The sequence below is a fragment of the Oryzias latipes genome, chromosome 13, assembly GCF_053564925.1.
Source record: "Oryzias latipes strain Hd-rR chromosome 13, Olatipes_Hd-rR_3.1".
In the NCBI taxonomy this organism is placed as follows: Eukaryota; Metazoa; Chordata; class Actinopteri; order Beloniformes; family Adrianichthyidae; genus Oryzias; species Oryzias latipes.
The window spans coordinates 24,172,897-24,193,446 of NC_136249.1; the positions used below are offsets into that span (position 1 = coordinate 24,172,897).

At 37.5% G+C, this 20,550-nt stretch overlaps 2 protein-coding genes and 1 long non-coding RNA gene across 4 annotated transcripts; 2 read left to right on the forward strand and 1 right to left on the reverse strand.

Moving 5' to 3' along the window:
* The first annotated feature begins 1,656 nt into the window (after positions 1-1,656).
* LOC105355410 (uncharacterized) lies at positions 1,657-7,268 on the forward strand. 2 transcript variants are annotated; one of them, XM_020708206.3, is made up of 6 exons: positions 1,657-1,771; positions 2,666-2,785; positions 2,871-2,945; positions 4,421-4,489; positions 6,144-6,267; positions 6,430-7,268. In XM_020708206.3, the coding sequence occupies exons 2-6, from the start codon at positions 2,696-2,698 to the stop codon at positions 7,035-7,037; spliced, it is 966 nt and encodes a 321-aa protein (XP_020563865.1). In that variant the 5' UTR covers positions 1,657-1,771; positions 2,666-2,695; the 3' UTR covers positions 7,038-7,268. The 2 variants fall into 2 exon arrangements, with proteins under 2 accessions (XP_020563865.1, XP_011480774.1); XM_011482472.4 differs by having other exon boundaries at positions 2,669-2,785.
* An 865-nt stretch (positions 7,269-8,133) lies between these two features.
* On the reverse strand, positions 8,134-12,082 carry zgc:112083. The gene is made up of 9 exons (XM_004075353.5): positions 11,495-12,082; positions 11,130-11,356; positions 10,947-11,058; positions 10,727-10,879; positions 10,558-10,632; positions 10,259-10,379; positions 9,236-9,374; positions 9,024-9,148; positions 8,134-8,903 (listed from the first exon to the last, which is right to left on the reverse strand). The coding sequence occupies exons 1-9, from the start codon at positions 11,640-11,642 to the stop codon at positions 8,474-8,476; spliced, it is 1,530 nt and encodes a 509-aa protein (XP_004075401.1). The 5' UTR covers positions 11,643-12,082; the 3' UTR covers positions 8,134-8,473.
* Positions 12,083-14,008: 1,926 nt separating this feature from the next.
* Positions 14,009-20,530, forward strand: LOC144981392 (uncharacterized). Its single transcript, XR_013647054.1, has 2 exons — positions 14,009-15,151; positions 19,896-20,530. It is a non-coding gene; the product is annotated as an uncharacterized LOC144981392 (long non-coding RNA).
* The last annotated feature ends 20 nt before the right edge of the window (positions 20,531-20,550 follow it).

The window sequence follows — 20,550 nt, forward strand, 5'->3', positions numbered from 1 at the left end:
TCATCAGTTATTTATGTCAAGTCCACTTTTTCAACAGCTACCCTATCTGAGCCTGAAATGACATGTTCTGTTTTGGAGCCATAAGTCTTTGAGGTCAGATGGAGCTGGTCTAGTAAACCCTTAACACTGTCCAAATTTGCCACACAAAAAAAAGAAAATGTATCGGCCATTTAAGCACTACATCAGACAATTTGTGGTAATCAAGAAATGACTTTTTGTTCTAAAAAAAATGAAAATAAAAATGGAGAAATGATTCTTATGATACTTCAGGCTCCTTCATTTGGGGTCAGCTGGAGGATTTTCAGAACAGCCTGAAAGGAAGAAAATTCTTCTAACCTTGAAGTAATGAATTTAACACTAGAATACAAAGCATTAGAGGTGATTATATGTAACTTCTCTTCCTCCCACTCCTTTTCAAGCAATTAGTTGAACTGTTTTTGACTAACTTCACAGTTAATAGATTCATTGTGTTTTGGACTGTATATGTATATGTGCAAATATGTCTATGTATGATTAAGAGTAATTATAATGACATCCTTTACGTGTGTAATGTGGATGTATAGATATGGATCTCTTTTACCTTTAATTTTTTAAATTTTCCAATCAAATCATGACCAATCATCTTAAGTCATTCATGTTTTGATTGCTTGAAATAAATCAAATCCAAGCCCATGTATTAACTTGTTTCTGTATGTCTCTGCGGGATTGGAGGTTCCAATTTTTTGCAGCCATTTGTAGACAAATGAAACAGTCTAGAAATGTTAATTTCTTCATCTAAAATCTACTCCAAGGTTCATCCCAGCAGGACTGAAGACCAAAGTAAAGCAAACACCAAAAATATAAGAAAACTTCTAAAGAAATTGGTTGTTTTGATCTATATTTTTGAAGTTTTGTATGATTTTTTTTCCTGCAGTGAGATGTAGAGCTTCAAAGATCCAGCAGCAGAGTTTATTGAAGTTCCCTGAAGTTCTGCTGCGAAGCGCGCAGTGACTGAGTTGGCTGCGGTAATCTGGCCGACACAAACAGGATCTGGATGGTTAGTGAGAATGAAATAAGCTCATCAAGGAGAACATGTCATCCCAAAGCCTGATCCAATAACGCCCGTATTCCGCCTAATGGGATCTAATGGGAAAGTAGCACACTGTGTTTGGGGCCATTCGGGACAACCCCATCAAAGAATCGCTTTCAGCCTTTTGAAAATAGTTTACTGGGAAAACAAAAATATACCTTTATGCTAGAATTAGATCTATTTTTATAAAAATTTTGAACTCTCTAAGCCTTTTATTGCTATTAATGTTTATTAATTGAGGATCATTCTACAGAAAATGTTCATTTAGAGAATAATCATAGAAATCTGTGCGTGATTTAGGTGTCTTAAGTGAATTTAGGGAGACTATATTTATTTGTGAATTAATACGTTTTATCTAATGGCTGCAAAAATGAAGGCAAGAATGCCATGAATGACCTTTGATCTTTCCTTGTGCAGCAGATTTCTGGCTTCCGATTCTTCACGATGTTCGAAAAAAAACAACCCAAAAAAACGGCCTCCACGTGAGCTCCATCCAATGGTTTAAGGTTCTGATTAGATCAGCTTAAGCCTCTGGAAGTGGTTAATGGTCTTTCCTGGTGTTGGTAAGTAGCTGCAAGTGGCTGACACCAGCTCTCAGACGCCAGTGGTCCGGCATGGACCCAAAGCTCCCAAACGAAGCCGGGCTTTAGGAAAAAACCATCTGCTGGAGAAACATCGAAATTTCTGAGAATACTTTGATCTGTAAGTATCAACTAGTTGTTCATCTTTTAGTATCTTTATTTTTTGGGGGGGAGGGGGGGGGGTGCAATAAGTATTTATCTTAATGTCTCGGTGTATATTTGCAGTTTTATTATTATTGGTGTGTGTTGAAGTGCATCAAAAATGTGTCATGATTAAAAATATTTAGCTTGCAATCATACAAGTATAAAACGAAAAGTAAAATATACAATTAAATGTGTTAAAATTCTTGTTAACTCCTGTTTTTTATTCAGCCATCTGCAGCTAGGTGGCTTCAGAGAACCTGGGATTTTGCCGGCATCCCATCATCTGACTGTAATCTCAAATAACAGAGTGAATTCTCTTTCTTATAAACTTTATTTTGTGCTGCCAAAAAAAAAACCCAACAACTCCAGATTGAGACATTTTTCCAATCAAACACAGCTAAATCAAGCGTGTGTCGACATCAACAGTTAGTAGACGAAGCAATGAGTCCATCAACATTTATGATTGATGACAAAGGGAATCTTCGTCGTGTGTTTAAATCTTTTTCTTCTGTTTGCTCCAGTGAGACTGAAGGCAGCCTTACCAATTAAGTGTTCTTGAAAATCTAATTGAATTAATTGGATTGGCAGAGTGAAGGTCTCACTGGATTATCATCTGTAATGTAATCCACTGTAAAAGATAAATAAATAAACAACTAAAAAGCATCATTTATAGGCAGTTTCAAATTTAAACATCAATACTTGGAAAACACACAAAATACTTGATTTTCTGGAGAAAAAAAGTTTGTTTGACAGTTTTTGCTCCAAAAATAAGGGTTAAACTTTTTATTTTCACTTCAGAAGAAAGTAATGCTTAGAATCTGATGTGTCCACATGAAGTTCTTCTTAAATTTGACACTTTTCTTTGTCTCAGCAGTGTTTTTACAGCCTGTTCCTACTAGTCATGCAGCAGCAGCAGCAGCAGCGTGTCTTTTATGTCCTGCACCCTCCAGCTTCTTTTACAATGGGAGCTCTGGACACAAATGGGAAGCAGGTATGCCTCACCTGGGATCTCTGTCCTCCAGTGTCAATGCTGACGAGCTTTAAACTTATTAAGCCTCATTATTTTGTTGGTACAGCTCAGCATGCATGCTGTAAGACAAACTCCAGAGAACTCTCCTTACAAAGAAGCACAGAGACCCTTCAGATCAACGGTGAGTCGTTCAAGACAAGTAATCAGTCAGAATGACCAGTGACCAGAGAAAAACCTTCATATGTAAAAATTAAAGTTAAATAACCCCTGAAGGCTGAGTGTCAAGCAGGAAATCATCAGGTCCCATTTAAAAAAAATCTCTGGTGTAACTTTCAACATTCATCTTCTTGACTGTTTTTCCCTTTCGGGGTCACGGGGTTGCCGGAGCCTATCCCGGCCACTTGGGCGTAGGCAAGGGATGCCCTGGACTGGTCGCCAGTCTGTCGCAGGGTAGAATATCCTCAGTCACACATCCATTCACTCTCACACTCACACCTATGGACAATTTAGAGTTGCCAATCAACCTATGAAGCATGTTTTTGGACAGTGGGAGAAAGCCGGAGATCCCGGAGAAAACCCACGCATGCACGGGGAGAACATGCAAACTCCACACAGAAAGGTCCCCAATTGATGTTGTGTTTTTCATGTCCCCCAGCCGGGACTTGAACTGGGGGCCTTCTTGCTGTGAGGCAAGAGCGCTAACCACTGCGCCACTGTGCAGCTCTCTGGCTGAACTTAATAATAAAAATAATTGATACTTTATTTATCCCACAATGGGGAAATTCATCTCTGCATTTGACCCATCCCCTGGGGGAGAAGTGATCTGCAGCTGAACCGCACTCAGGAGGAAGTAGCATTAAGGGTCTTGCCCAAGGACCCTCACTGGGTGATGTTAATTGTTCACCATTGAAATGGTGATGTACCCCAGTACCATTGTTTATTCCCCTTCCAGGAATCGAACCCTGGATTCCTGCGTGCCAGCCTTTGACCTTACCAGCCGACTTGAACTCACGACCACCCAGTCTTAGGATAGACACTCTACCACAAGGACACTGAACCGATAGTTTTAAGATTCACTCAAATGCTTCTCTAAGCTTTTTTATTTTGAGAAAAAAAATTAAAAATTCAGTAAAAAAAATGTTTAGCTGTTATAAAGTAACTGTAAATTTAAATTTTTTCAACTGTGAACTTTTAGATTTTGAAAACTTTTCTTTTTGGATCCAATTATAAAACTGAAAAGGTTGAGAATTTTTAAAGCAATTGAAGTCCCTCTCCAATCATATTTTAATCTATTTTCAAAGCGTTTCCAGTGGTCTTTTAATCACGATTTTACCAAAACCTAAAAAACCTGTGATGTTTTTTAGGACATAGTTTCTGCAGAGGGGCAGGAGTTCATTAGCTTATAGTTCCTCTCACCTCCTACCCAACATTCCAGGTTAACTAAAATGGAGAGCAGTTCTGATCCAGATGAAACGAGGAAAACAAAGACGTACATGGATCTAGTCGTCTACAAGTGGATGCTTTAGGAATTCAAATGTCCTCCATTATGAGGAAAATGTCACATGAACATGTTAAAAACACCATTTGCATCGGAGTGCGTCTTTAAAGAGATTTACCCCACATAAAAAAAAGACTGACCTGATTTTTTTCCCCCAGATACAAGGAAAAGGGGGTGCTGCTCATGTCCACATCGCATGGGGGATTTACTTCCACAAACAACTGAAGGTAAAGTGCAGGCAGTGCATGGAAATGTGGTGTCATGTCTATCAGTTTTACTTAACCCTTGTGCTATCTTAGATGACCCCACCCTTACATTGACGTGTTCTCCCTACCATGACAAAGGTGGATAAAGGTGGAAAGATTTCATGTAATCCATGGACACCAGTGAAGATCACAAATCATTGAAGAAAAAAGATTCAGCGCACTGTCTAGTGGGGGTCTAGATGACCCAACTCCTAATGTTAAAGTGCCTAGGATAGCACAAGGGTTACAAAATAAAAGTGAAACTGTAGTCATACTTTTTTTTGCTACTATTTAAAAAACAATATAGGGTTGATTCTGCTCTCCACTGATTGGTCAGCTCCAGCTTCTGCTCAGACATCTCACACATTTAAATCATATTTTAAAGAGAGCTTAATGAGGAAAAAAGAAAGACTTTTTTTTTTACTTTTTATCAGGGAACAAAACGACTTTCAAACTGTTTAGTTTGACTCATTCAACAGCAGGTTGTAGTGGTAAAACCAGAACTTTCTTCCCCAAAAAAGGAAATTGGAGAGGCACACGTGAGCGTTGATGCAGAAGCAGCACGCTTGAGGCTTTTTTTCTTTGATAGTCCCAGTAAAAAAACACAGTAGGATCTAACAAAAATAAACCAGAACCTAAACTGGAAACATCTATGAAATCAAATAAAAAACAGTCTATAGACTATAATGAAATAATCTATTTTATTTAAATCACCACTCATTCAAATATTGGAGCACATTTAATAAAAAAAGTTTTTTTTCAGGTGTCAGCTCACCTTTGCACAAAGAGTTTGTGTGACAGCACCACATGCTTGACATGTGCTTGTTTGTATGCATAAGTATGTGCGTGTGAGCTGTAGTTGTGTCGTGTACGTGTAGACATGGATGTGTGTGAAGATTTTTGGAGACAAAAGGTATGCTTGTAGTCTTTGAGTGTGGACAGGCCCCTCCCTTTGGACTAACATTTACACCTGACAGTAATAATGATAAACCTCCAGCAACATGTTGCTCTATGATTCTACCCCCTACTTCTGTAACCCTTGTACTATCCTAGGCACTTTATCATTGGGAGTTGGGTCCTCTAGACCCACTAGACAGTGCGCTGAACCTTTTTTCTTCAATGATTTGTGATCTTCACTGGTGTCCATGGATTACATGAAATCTTTCCACCTTTATCCACCTTTGTCATGGTAGGGAGAACACGTCAATGTAAGGGTGGGGTCATCTAAGATAGCACAAGGGATAATCATCCTCCATCCTCCAATCAACACCCCACTCTCTCCTTCTCTGTTCTTTTTTTCCGTCCGGTCCAACTAAAAATATATACAAAGAAAATTAATGTAAAGACAGTTTAGCCTCAAGTACAAAAGGGGTTTATACAGATATCCACCTTGTGTGTCAGAAGATTCATTGTAACAGTGACATCTGTCCAACACAAGAGGCCGTCAGCTCTTATTTGTTTTCTCAGATACTGGACAGGACAAGTGAACAGAGGGGATACTCCACCCCCTTGATTGTCTCTAACTGTTTTAAGTTCACATGAACATAAACAACAGCACAACACCTGTAGGTAAAATTACCTGTTTATCTTGTTCATGTTTCTGAGTTTGTGGGGATTTCTTTTTTATCTTTAACAGAAAATGCAAGAAGAAAATAAAAGCCTTTATCTCCAACCCTCGCCCAAGTCTCCACACAGAGATTTACCTGACTCAACGCCATATAAGGAGTCACAACATCTATGGAGGGGACACCCTAATGCAGGTGAGTTTTAGTCTGACTCCTTAGTGAGTCTTAACCTGGGAACATATTTTGTGTGATTTTAATTGAAATAATAAATTTTCTAAATGTTTTGCTTTTTTAAAATGTGCTTGAATGTCTATGTGTAAGTGTTAGGGGTCAAACTGACTCCAGCCATCCTCTCAGGTTCTTATCGCAGCCAAGGAACACCATCAGAAGAGGTGGAGGACTCGGACTCTGCCGAAGAGAAACTTGATGGGACGATGAAATACATTGGAACTGAAAACACTCCAGCAACGAAAGTAAACGTGCGATACTCACTTTACAGCAAGAAGCAGCTGCAGTGGGACAGGTCCATCCAAGAGGGAAGAGTCAAGCCCCAAACCAAAGACAGTCATGGCCATCCTTCTTTATCTGGATACCCAAACTCCATTTTGGTCACCACACCTTCCACGCACCCCTCCCCTAACAATCGACTGCAGACAGGTTTCTGTGTGTTCCATCCTAAAGGTGGTGAAAGCATCATTTCTTACCCTGGGACAACGTTTGAGCCCCACCAACAAACTGCACTAAACGCTGGGTGCAATTACTTCAATTTTGGCCAAAGATTTGTGAAACATAATATTTTTCAAGAGTTCTTTACTCCGCCTTTTTATTTTCCTCCTGATCCGCAGGAAACGCGTTCTCTTAAAGAAATGGAAGGTTCCGTCTCCGTTTCAGAACCCTGGAAGAGGACAGTGCCTCCATTCAGAACACATCTGACTGGACTGAAGCTTCAGAACTTTTCTGACTGAAACAATAGCTAAATAACCCTCTGATCCTGCTATTTCCAGACGGGAGGAAAGTTTCATAAAGCTTTGTTTTACAGGGCTCCCAGATATTACTGGTCATTCAAAAGTCGTGTAATTTTACTTAGTGATTTTTTTTTTACTTTTTATTTTAAGTTTTGCACTTTTAAAATACAAAAAAAAGATAAAAAAACACAATCAAGTAAAAAAAATGAAATTAAATAAAACAAAATAAAATACACAAAAACAAACAAACAAGCTAAATTGAACAAGTGGAGTACAACAAAAATTAGTTTTGATCTTTAAGTTCTGAGGGTTGTGCATATTGCTTCCATTTCCTCCATTGGAGTTGAAGTTTTTCAGCTTTCAACCGTAAGTGAAATGTCATTTTTTCCATAGAACAGATCTCTTCCATAATGTCTCTCCATTGATCCAGTCTTAGTGGTTCACTTTTAAGCCAATGTCTTATTGTTTTTTTTGCAGGCCATAATCATGACTGTAAAAAGATATTTTTCCACTGAATTCCAAATTTTCCATTCCTAATAAATCAAATTAATGGTTTGTTCCCTTTAACAAATTGTTCATCTGGAATATGTACCGGTAATGCGAGAAATAAACACAACAGTTCATTTTTACAACCTCTATTCTTGAGCTGAGATCCATGGTTAAGGTGGTCCATTTTGTTAAGTTCCTTCTTTTGTATACTTAGTGATTTTTTTTATTTATAGGCTTTATGGTTGGAAAATTGTGACCTAATAAAATAAATCAACAAACAGCACTAAAAAATAAGACCTCTCTTTAACTAGAATTTTAATATTTTCCTCACTTTAAGGTTTGAGTATTGAATTATAAATTTTATTTAAAAACTAACAAAAATAATTTTTTAAAGCAACTAAAATGATTTATATTTAGTTGAGGCTACATTTTCTTTTTTCTTTTTTTTTAGGGTACATTTTTTAACTTTCATATGTGATGTTTAGCTAAACCAAAGCTGTAGTTATTCCTGTTCGTCTATAATTTATATAAAAAGTTGTTTTTTTTAAAAGAGTGTGTGTGTGTGGCTCTGTTTTCAGAAGACAAAAAAATTAACAAGAAACTCAAGTTTGCTTTTGTATCAAATTTAATTAAGATCTTGTATAATACAGTTTTTAAATTCTGTAATAAAAAACATGTCCTATGCAATATCCAGGAACAATAAAACACAAAACTGAACTATGGCGTTGTTCTGCAGTGCTCCGACACTATATTTGCCGTCAGTATTTTTCATAGATGAAACAGCAGCACATATGACAAATCTAAACTCTGATGCTGAGGTAAATCGCAGCTGTAAAAGTCAATAGTTGAGGGTTTAAAAGCCAGCAATGCAGGGACTTCCATGCAAGAGGAGAGAAGCATCTGGGCCTCACTGACTGCTCCAAACCAAAATCTACCCCCACGTAAGGTCAAACCACGTCCATACCCAGGCCTCTTGCAACCTTTGTGAGCACCTGAACCGCCCCGGACGTCCCACCAACCTCGCTGTCCTCCTGTGGCAGCCCGGCTTCCTCTTCCTCCAAGTGGTCAATGGTGCTCATCACGCAGTACACAGGGGAGTCGCCGCCTCTGGGGCTGTATTGAGATGACACGTCCTCCCCAGAGAGGTCTGAGGAGTACGAGGACGAGGAGCTGGAGGAGGGCGAGGAGGATCCTGTGGGTGAACTCCTGCCGCTCTCCGGTGCGACAGCGGCTCTTCTGTTGCGGCTGCTGCTTCTCTGGCTCTGTCGGAGGCGCTGGGGCTTTTTGGCCATGTTCTTCATAATCTCCTTTGTCACCTCGACGGTCTCGAAGCGCACCATATTGACCTTTAGGAAGCCGTCCACATCCTTCTTATATCTGTGAGGAGAACACACAGGGGGAGACGAGCACTTCAGATTCTAACATAGAAATCTCAGTTGCCATAAAACGGAGATCAAATGCTTTCTTATTTTATGATTCTTAAATCTCACAACTCACCTGAAGCGGGAATGTCCAGAGGGCCACTTCAGCTCGTGCTTCTTCCGCAGGTGGAGCGTTAGAGTGTAGCACCACGAGAAGACCTTTCCACAGATGTGGCATTTATACTTGGACATCCCCCCAACCTGTTGGTTAATAGGAAGTCATGTTAAGAAAACACACTTCCTTCATTTTGAAGGAGACGGGGCGTTCGCTTTGTGCTGTTAACAAACCTCGTGGACTCTCTTGAAGTGGTGGCTCATGGTCTGGAATGTGTGGCAGGAATAGTCACATCCCTCCACGGAACAGTGGAACACAGTGCCCTCGTTGTGAACCTCTGTATGTTTTTGGAGGTCGCGCTGGTTCTTAAATCTGGAATTACAAAAAACTTCAAATAGAAATTCATTCATTTACTTCAAAAACAGTATTTCCTTGCACCAGCTTGACTAAAAAACACATGACGTAGTGTAACTCCTCGACTGTTGATGCGATCTATTGAAGTCGTACTCCAATAATCCATTAAACTATTGTTAAAGTGTTCCGAGTGGTCTCTTAATTAGGATTATGCCGTTTTTAGGCTTAATCCATAAACCAGGACATTGTTTCTACAGTGGAGAAGTAGTTCGTTAGAAATGTGCCTTTTAGTTGTGGCCATGACCGTTGGCGTAGAGCAGCCCCGCCCCTTTTCCCCTCCTCGTTGTTGAGAGCTCGGAGCAGGGACTTTGTGGCCCGCTTAGCATAAGTCAAAAATAAGCTCTTTTTCCAACAGAATTTTTTCATCTGCTCCTAATTCCCAACGATATGGATAAAGAAATACTCAGAAATGTAATTTCAAGCTTATTTTTCTTTATATATGTCCTCCATCATGAGAAAAATGCCACAATAATGTGTTCAAACACTAAAAGGTCTTTAACCCTTATACTATCCTATGACCCCACCCTTACATCGACGTGTTATTCCTACCATGACAAAGGTGGATAAAGGTGGAAAGATTTCATGTAATCCATGGACACCATTGAAGATCACAAATCAATGAAGAAAAAAGGTTCAGCGCACTGTCTAGTGGGTCTAGATGACCCAACTCCCAACATCAAAGTGCCTAGGATAGCACAAGGGTTAATTAAACTGACTGAAGACTCCAGATTGCTGATTCTCTGGTATCCTACTATTATTTAGCCAACAATAAAGGCAAACCGTCAGATCAGACGGTTAATTGACAGTAAACGTGTTGTCGGCTGACCGGACGCAGTTACTACCTTTTGTCACAGAAGTCACACGGAAACGGTCGCTCATCACAGTGGCGGAACCGGATGTGGATCTTCAGAGCTGCTAAGGTTGTACAGCTCATATCACAGAAGGGACATTTGACCTGATTCACTGGAATAGATAGGTGCTGTTTAGTCAAAAAAAAAAAAAAAACCTCTACTGATTGTTGACTAGTTGACAAAAAAATACCAAAGTACCACAAAGAATATGTTTACGAACTGACAATTATATTCAGATTACAAAAGAGATCCCAATCATGTGAATCTTTTGAACTGCAGAGAGTTGTTACCGTGCTGACGGATGTGATCCCTCAGGAGTCTCTCACTGGGAAAGGCTTTGCTACAATGCTCACACACCAGCGACTCTAAGAAATATTATCCACATCGGAAACAGAGCGTCACACGTTGAACATAAAAGATCCCACCAGAAAAGAATGCACGTCAAAGTGTTGTTCTCACCTATGGGCTCGGCCTGCCTTTGGAGGTGGTCAAACAGCTTGGTGTTGCTGGAGAACATGCTGCCGCACGTAGGGCAGGCCACAAGCCTTTCCTGAGTGTGGCTGCGCATGTGCTCCCTAAGCCGGTACCTGATCTTGAAGAAGGCGTCGCAGCCTGTCGCAGAAACACAAAGACGTTTACATCACGCAGGAGAAACTGGAGGGACATCTGTTTGATGTACCTGCCCAGTTGCAGAAAAGCGCCTGCTGCTGTTGCGAGAGAGTCTGCAGCTCAGTGCTTTCAATGTGATTGTTCACGTGACGGTAGAACCACTCAGGGTTGTTAAAAGTGCTCTGCGGAACAAAATATGTGAACCCAAAAGGCAGCAACTGTGATCAATAGTGACAAAAAAAAAAAAACATACATCACAATGCTCCCACTGGCAAACATATCCATCGGATCCCTCTGGCAGCAGATTGTTGCTGTGCACACCCTGGTTGCAGCTGGGTAAGTCGGGACGTGACTTGAGCAGCTGAGACCCCACAAACTTGAGTTTACTGTGGTAGTTATGGGAATAAGCGTGAACCTCAAGTTCTGCTGGGCTGCCCATGGCCAGAAACTCGCAGGCGTTCCAGAGACAAGCATACTCATCTAAAAAGAGAAAGGAGATGCTATCTGTAACATCCATTGATCATCATGGAAAAACTTTGTGTCTGGAAGCGAAGGATGGTTTAATGCTGGAGCACTCCCTGAGTGTGTCTCTCTGGTTAAGCTCTGCACCTCCCTTACCCAGCTCCTCCAGGGCATCGTTGTCTCCCAGGTATTCATTTAGATGCGCAGACATGTGATCGCTAAGCTCCTCCATGGTGTGGCCGCTGAAGCCGCAGGAAGCCCACTCACACACCACCTCGAAGTTTTCCAGTCTTTTCGTCGCCATCGTCGTGACGGTGAGGGATCATAGGCGGATGCTACATGTCCTATCAGCAGCTACACACTTTGACATCACTGAGCACACCCCTAAACTGTTAATTTATGTAACAAATCTTTGCAGCCGTATTAATAAAATAAAAAAATCAAATGGCATAACATGAACACAAACTTAAGGTAAAATAAAACAAAAAAGTTCGGATGCTTTGGCTAACAAACGAACATAATCAGAGCTAGCATAAGTTTGCACGGAAATTTTAGAAAATAAATATTTACAATTTATGCCAGAACAAGACACAGAATTTAGATACATATGTATGTTGTATGTGGAAAACGAAAGTTTAAAAAAAGTATTTCTCAAATAAACGCGGCAGCAGCTGGAAACTCTCCTGATTCCCTCCTCAAAGATGTCCAATGACCTGTTTGTTTACTTCCTGTCTGAAACGGAAAGCGGAAGTGTTTTTTTTTTTTTTTTAGGATTCGAGATATAAGAACATTTTTTTTTTAAACAAACTTTATTGTACATTTTTCAATTTACAGACATTCACAGTCACTTACTTGCACAATAAACAATTGTTAATATCAAACACACATATAAGACTGAAAAAAACGAAAAATAGTAATATTTTTAACAATGTGTGTGCCTTTTTTTTTTATAGATGCTCATATACAAACCAAATTAGGGTGAACAAACGTTATAAATGCACATATAGAAAGAAAAAGAAACAAAAATGAAATAATAGGCAAAGGCAAGGCCAAAACAATTCAAAATAATAATACTTTTGATATATTTTGATAAATGACTGTAGTTTTCTTGTTTTTGTTAGGAATGCATTTAAGACACTTATAATAATCAGAAAAATAATTCAAAAAAATACTAAATAAAGGGCATGTATTTTTCCATTTACACAAATGAATGAAATGTTTGCATAAAATAATAACAACATTAATGACATCAGAAATTCCCGGGTCCAGATTTTCCATATAGAAAAGAACATCATATAAGGAAAAAAAGGGAATATTTAAAATTTTGAGTGACAACCAATTGTGTATATCAGACCAAAATATTTTAACCTGGTTGCAACTGTAAAACAGATGTTCTAATGTTTCAGTTTCAGATGAACAGAATATGCATGGTTCCGATTCAAATTTGAATCTTTTATGTAAAAAATCTCCAACAGGGTAAATTTTAGATATTATTTTAAAATGCGTTTCTTTCATTTTAGGAGGAAGTGGGTACTTTGTGTATAAAGAAAAAGATTTGTTCATTTGGGTGGTTTCTAAATCGCATCTATTGTTTATACTAAAGTTGCAGAAAATTAATTGTTTAAAGGTTAGAGTTATTAATTTATTGTTGCATTTTTTATCTTTTAGGGGAATATTATTAATTTTCAGCTCCGAAAGTTGTGGTTTGATTTCATTGTATTGTAGTATGTTTTGAATGAGATTAAGTAGAGGTATGGGAATTGCTTTACAGACTTTGTTATAACAGTTACTAGAATCCTTAATCTTGTATTTGGTTACAAACTCATAGTATGATAACAGCCTTCCATCAGTACGCATCAAGTCATGGACAAAATACACACCATTATCATACCATTCAGACATAAACAAGGATTTCTTGTTTACAGTTATAAATCTGTTGTTCCATAAAACAGTGTTGTGAGGGGAGAAGTTATGGTTGAAAAGCATCTTCCCAAATTCTAAGGCTTGTTTGTAAAAGTTTGATAGTTTTATTGGTACTTTTGAAATATTATAATCACACTTCAGCAAAAACTCCAGTCCCCCGATCTTACCGAAGAGTTTGTTTGGGATATGATACCACATAGAATGAGGCTGGGAAATACAGCCTTTTAACCATTTCATTCTAAAAGCTACAATCTGTGATTCAACATCTAAAGCTTTTAAACCGCCATTTTTATAATCTCTGACCAATTGTGATTTTCGTATATAGTGAGTCTTATTTTTCCAAATAAATTTAAAGAGAATAGAATTAGACAACTTGATGTTCTTTGGGGATGTATATAATGAGTGACAGGGATACACAAGTCTTGAAAAACCTTCCGCTTTGGATAATAGAATGCGGCCAAATATTGATAGGCCACGTCCCAACCATTGATTTAAAGTTTTCTGTATTGTTTTTAGTCTGGGAGTGATATTTACACTTTCTCTATCATTACTATTTTTTGTTATTATTAGACCAAGATATTTCACTTCACTTTTTACAGGTATGTTTTCAATAATACTTTGATTGCAGGTATGTATAGGTAAGATTTCACATTTTTTGAGATTTAGGGTAAGGCCAGATGCTCTTGAAAACAAAAGTATTTTATTGATAACAACAGGTACCATATTTTTATTCTTTAAAAATAAAGCTGTTACCAAGATGGCGGAATAAGCGGTTACTTTTTTTGGGGCTCCGACGCTTTACCTGAAATAATAACTCTTTCTATATGACAAGTTCAACCAAAGCTAAAGAAAATACCAGCAAAGAACTCTCAAACCGATTCAGCTTGAAAGAGGTTTGTTTACCACTGTTTTCGTTATATTTTTCAAACTTCGACGTGAAGAAATGGCTAACACTAGCAAAGACCATGAGTACCATCTAGTGGCTTCAGGACAGACGTGCAGCGAGGGAGAAGTTGAATGGATGGAGGAACAGGAAGACATCTCACAAGATCAGACGAGAGTCAACAGACATCATACACCGGTAAAAAGCCCAAACCCTAAAAAGATTAAAAAGAATGCTCAACAAGAACGCAAGGAGGAAATATCCAACAGTGTCCTCTTTAACGCGATTCAGACCCTGACCTGACAACCAAGTTTGACACTCAAAGCGAATATCTGAAAGGATATGAGTTTCAACTGCAAGAGATCACAGATGCAGTTAAACAAGTTAAAGAATCTGTTGATGCAAATACAGCTGCTGTTAAAAGTGTTGTGGAAGATGTGAACCGCCTCAAACTGCAGATGGTGTCTATGCAAAAAGAAAATGCTTCTCTCCGTGAAATGTGTCTGGAACATGCAAGATATAAAAGAAGATGGTCTTTGCGACTTATTGGCCTTCCTGAGAAAGAAGGGGAAATCACACGAGATGAAACTCTCAAGATCCTTTCCAAAGTGATGTCGGTCAACGTTGAGGAACTACGACACTCAGTGGACACAGTGCATCGGCTGGGACAGAAAGGAAAAAATAACCAACCAAGACAGATTATCATCCAGTTTGGAATGAGAGTTGTTCGAGACCAAGTCTGGAGAATGTCAAAAAATGCAAAAATCTGCAAAGATCTAAATGTTCGCTTCAAAGAAGACTTTTGCAAAGAAGACAGGGAGACTCGTCAGCGTCTTTGGCCGAAAGTGGAGGAGGCGAGGAAGAGAGGACTCAAGGCCTTTTTAAAGGACGGCTACGCGGTCATCGATGGTCATCAGGTCACTGCTTGAAACCAACACTCCTTCATCTAGACGGAATGGACAAAGACATCTTCCTGAAGAAGAAGAGAGAAAATAAATCCAAAGCCGGTATGTTTATGTTATTGTGTTGAATGTTATTACAGCTTTGAGGAAACAGATTAGAAAAATGTGAAATTGCATTATAGCCCTTTATGGAGTTAATTGCTTTCCAGCTATTCTTTATGGTTCTTTCTTTGTTATCTTTAAATGTTCGTGGTTTTAAGAATGTAACAAAGCGCAAGGCAATTTTTCTTTACTGTAAGGCACAAGTTAACGTGAACTGTTTTTTCTTTCAAGAGACACACAGTAGTGAAGAAGATTTTGATTTTTGGAAATCTCAGTGGGGCAGTGGAAACATTTATTTATCTCATGGAAGTCCTCGTTCAGCAGGAGTGGCAATTTTCTTACATAATTTTGATGGTAAAATTGTTGATCATAAAAGTGACACAGAAGGTCATTGGCTAATGGTTTACATTGAGGTGGACGACACTAAATATATTCTTGTTAACATTTATGGTTTCAATAATAGGACAAAAAATCAGAAATTCCTCACAAATATAAATCACAAGATAATCAACTGGAAACAGATGTATGCAACTGAAAAGATTATTGTTGCAGGTGATTTTAACGTAGTACCAGATGAAAACCAAGACAGACATCCAACTCAACACAACTCTCCTCATTTCAATAAAATTATTTCTGAATTTTCTAACTCTCTCGACCTTATCGACATTTGGCGTAGACAAAATCCAAATAAGCTTCAATACACCTGGAATAACTCTCAACACTCTCAACGCTCAAGGATAGATTACTGGTTAGTAACAAGTAATCTAACATCTTCAACCTTGAATTGTAATATCTCCCACTCTCCTCTCACTGACCACTGTGCTATCACTTTGGCTCTTTCCCCTGAAAAAAATCAACCAAAAAATGGAACATCCCACTGGAAATTCAATAATAGCCTTTTAAATAACAAAAACTTTTGTAAAAAAATCAAATCACTTATTCCTGAAATAAAAGAAATACAATACCTGTCTCCTATTAATAGATGGGAGTGGTTGAAATTTAATATTAGAAAAATTGCAATTGTAGAAGGAAAAATTTTGGCTAGAAAAAAAAGACAAGAACAGACTGAAATAATTTCAAAATTAAACACTTTGTGTAATTTAACTAAACTGAGTGAGGAAAATGTCATTGAAATTAACAAATTGCAATCTAAATTAGATGAACTCTATACCGAAAAAGCCAAAGGAGCATTTATTCGTTCAAAGGCAAAGTGGATGGAAGATGGAGAAAAAAATTCAACTTACTTTTTTAACTAGGAAAAAAGTAGACAAAGGAAAAAAACAATCACTAAGTTACAGATAGAAAACTCTCTAGTAGACGATCAAAACAATATTGAGGACTATATCACCAACTTCTATAAAAATCTTTACACTACTCAATATTCAAATCAAAACACACTTTTATTTGAAAGGTTAATCTATGATAAAGTCCCTAAAATAGACAAGACATTTAGAGATCTCATGGAATCTGAACTTACTATAGATGAGCTTGATAAAGCTGTTTCCCAGATGGCCAGTGGTAAATCACCTGGACCTGATGGAATTACAGCTGAGTTCTACAAACACTTTTGGACTGACATCAGAGAAATGTTATTTGAGGCATTCAATGAATGCATCGACGAACAGATGTTGTCACCTACAATGAAAAGAGGCATTATTTCCCTGTTACCCAAACCAGGCAAAGATGTGTTATTAATTGATAATTGGAGACCAATCACACTTCTTTGTTGTGACTATAAAATACTAGCACATATCTATGCTAACAGACTGAAATCAGGAATATCTCAGATCATAGACGAATCACAATCAGCATTTATTAAGGGGAGACATATTCACCACCACACTCGCTTAATCTTAGATATATTAGATTACAATCAAATTATTCCTCAGGATAGTCTTATCCTTTTTTTGGATTTTTTTAAGGCCTTCGACTCATTAGAACACGCCTTTTTGTTTAATGCCTTGAAAACCTTTGGCTTTGAATCAAAATTTTGTAACATAATTAAAATGTTCTACAAAGACATAAGTAGCAACATTGCACTCAACCGAGGTTTCTCAAACAGTTTTCCTGTTAATAGAGGTGTTCGCCAAGGATGTCCAATTAGCCCGCTGTTGTTCATAATTTCAGCAGAATTACTAGCTATCTTTCTTAAATATTCTCCAGATTTTGAGGGTATTAACATTTTCGACAGGGAATTTAAAATTAGTCAATTTGCTGATGAGATATAAGAACATGTAACAACAAGAAGCATTGATCTGCCCTCAAAAAATATTATTCGGATTTTTTTTTTTAAAAATCGGGTTTGAGTGACAATCTCTTCTCACAATGGACTTTGAGATGGGTCCATTCTCACTGCGCTGTTCATGTGACCCTGCCCACTTTTATGAACATTGATACTTTCTGCGTCAGTTTGATTTAAATAAATGCGCACAGTTGAAAAAAAAAACAGAAATTAAGTTTATCATGGTGAAATTAAAACCCTGTGATAATAATATTGAAACCTTTGACGATGAGATAGATGACAGGCAGGAGGTAGTTTACTTTGTATTTACTTTCTATTTATTTCTATTTATTGTAAACTTAAAATATTCTATTTAGGACGAAGAAGTATTCACTATACTAAAACTACTTGTAGATATAGTATACTCCCTTTACTTACACTTAAGTGTACTTTATAAGAGTATTTACTGGTGTATTACTATTTGCTAAGGATCAAGATATCCGACTAATTAATCACAAACATTTAATTTGTTTTACCTTAATAAACCACTGATTGCTTTTTGAAAATATACAAAATGTAAGTTTTTTGGTAACAATACTTTCAGGAAAATAAATCTGTCAAAGTGTTGTGAATTCATCCAAATTTATTTTTCCAACCAATTGAATAATGCTAACAATAGCATCAGCATCAATAACAGCAACAACCGCAACAATATAAGTTGCTTGTACTTAATGTATCAAAATAAGAACATCACAATACAATTCTAATATTCTAGTTAATAATTTAAAAAGTTGCTTTAAAATCTTTATTCACATTTTTCTGCTTTTGTGCATTGCTGTAATTTTCATTTTGTCAATATCCTGTTTTACTGTAATAGGATGTTATTTCTACAATTGTTTGCAAACATTAATACATATACAGTACAGACCAAAGGTCTGTACTGTATATGTATTAATACACACCTTCCCATTCAAATGAATGGGAAGGTGTGTCCAAACGTTTGGTCTGTACTGTGTGTTTATATATATATATATATAGAGAGAGAGAGAGAGAGAGAGAGAGAGAGAGAGAGAGAGAGAGAGAGAGAGAGAGAGAGAGAGAGAGAGAGAGAGAGACAGTCCAGATATTGCTTGTCGCTTGGTTAGGCCAAAGATCACTCATGATTGCCCTCAAGAATTCTGCAAACATGTATTGTCCAAGTTGTTGCAGATCTTCTCCAGCAGAGGTCAGAGTTTGTTCACAGGTAGAGAAATGGGAAATGTGGGAAATAACAACTCAGCTTCACAAAAAAGCAGCTTCTGCTCTGAATCAAATCATATCCATGTCAAGCTGATTCTGTATCCGTGACCAGGCAAATGAGAGACCCATGTGTTATCCTGTATAAGTTCACACTGTTAGTTGTATTTGTATTGACACTCTTTATCAAATCTTTTGTTGTTTTTAAATAGAAACTGAGAGGATCTTCATAAAAGAACCTTTACATTTAAATGTCATTTCCATTATAAAACAAAGTCAGACAAGGCCTCTGTAGAGACATGATAGAGTTGAGAGGGTAGATTTTGGCCACTTCCATTGCCTTCCCTGAGCTATTAATCAATATTTCATGCTGCTCTGTAAACACAAGGGTCCATAACCCCTGATTTATTCATACAGCTTTACATCCAGATGGCTGATTTACAGGAAAATGACCACCAGAGTCCCACACCATGGAGAAAAGAAAATGCAATTTTCACGTTTCACATTAATGTCTTTTTAAAACAATTTATTCTTTATGCCTAAAAGAGAAAATCCTGTAACCTTTGCCCAACCATACATGTTGTACTGTAAAGGAACTCATATTAAACCAGCGTTAAGTTGATATAAATGACATTAGGTTGAAACTTTTGCTGAGTTAATACAAAAAGAATTAAAATTCAATTGTAATAGCTAAAAAAATGCATTTAAAAACTGTTAAAAATAACGATGTATAAAAGGATTATGTTTTGAATTTACTGTAATTTAATGGGATTTCTACTTCAGAACTCTAAATAATGACTCGGCAATTTTCGTGTTAAAGTGATAAATTAAGAAAGCAAGGCAACCAACATGCATAAATGCACAGGTGCAAAGGTTTTCAATATTTACTTTCCTGTTTATATTTTTATTTCACACCAGTTTTACAGACACCCCACACACACCTACACACACAGGCAAAATCCAATGACAAAGCAAAATCAGGCTCTGCAAGTTGCGTAAGCACACTGACCTTTTTTTAGGACGCTTTAACCAGAGCGTTGGTGCATCTAAGAGCATCTTTGAGCTGCAATTGCACTGGAAACAACATGTAATTCGATAAACATGTTTCTACTTCACACAATTTATCCACCATCATAGCTCTGACAGTTAATTATGGCCCGCACTGACTGCAAGGACCATATTGTTTTCTCTTTTTAAGTTGTAAAAAATGCTTCTTAAAATCTAAAAATGTGTATACTTGTTATATACCTTAAGCATCACCTCACTGAAAGCTGCTCTTATTTTTTTCAGGAAGGTGGTTGGGATCAGTGTGCAGATTTCCAGAGTGTCGTTCATTTCCCAGAGTAGCCAAAAATTGAAAGGAAGTTGAAGATTTATATTTCGACCAAGAAAAAAAGGAGACGACTTTGGAAAAGTTGGCACAGAGATGACACGAACCTGAAAATAGCTTGATGAATCTAGTCCAGCCCATATGAGCTAGAAAAATATAAAAAAGAAAGGAAGAAATCTATAAACATCAAGAGTCTGCTGAGCTGTTAAGGTCATTCCTGAGACAATCTGTGGCTGTCAGTGCTGCCAAATACTAAGTGCAGGGTCTAAATAATTAAGATAATGGGATGCCACTGTTTATTGGTGATAAATCAGCAAAGCAGGAGTTATCTCATCAAAAAGGCAACTGTTGTGAGAATTCACTCTGTTTAGATTGCTTTAGATCAATTTCACAACTTTATTGATAATAATGGTAAGTTTTTATTGTAATTTATGAATTAATTAACTTTTTTAGTAAGAGTCTGATCAAAATTGATTGACTCAATTAGGCCAAGCAGAAGAATCTCTGGGGACCATCACACACTTACAGTAGAGCAAAACACAAGTAAACTTGTGGTTAAACTATTAATGTAATTAAAAATTGCTTATGCAATCAATGGCTTGTCATTGTTTTTTT

Excerpts from the sequence above, each read along its gene's own strand:
- LOC105355410 (XM_020708206.3), top strand. The coding sequence starts at position 2,696 with ATGCAGCAGCAGCAGCAGCAGCGTGTCTTTTATGTCCTGCACCCTCCA. Across the intron at positions 2,786-2,870 it reads TGGACACAAATGGGAAGCAG|CTCAGCATGCATGCTGTAAG; the intron begins GTATGCCTCACC and ends TTGTTGGTACAG. Across the intron at positions 2,946-4,420 it reads AGAGACCCTTCAGATCAACG|ATACAAGGAAAAGGGGGTGC; the intron begins GTGAGTCGTTCA and ends TTTTTCCCCCAG.
- zgc:112083 (XM_004075353.5), bottom strand. The coding sequence starts at position 11,642 with ATGGCGACGAAAAGACTGGAAAACTTCGAGGTGGTGTGTGAGTGGGCT. Across the intron at positions 10,380-10,557 it reads GGATCACATCCGTCAGCACG|TGAATCAGGTCAAATGTCCC; the intron begins GTAACAACTCTC and ends TATCTATTCCAG. Across the intron at positions 9,375-10,258 it reads TGTGACTTCTGTGACAAAAG|ATTTAAGAACCAGCGCGACC; the intron begins GTAGTAACTGCG and ends TTGTAATTCCAG.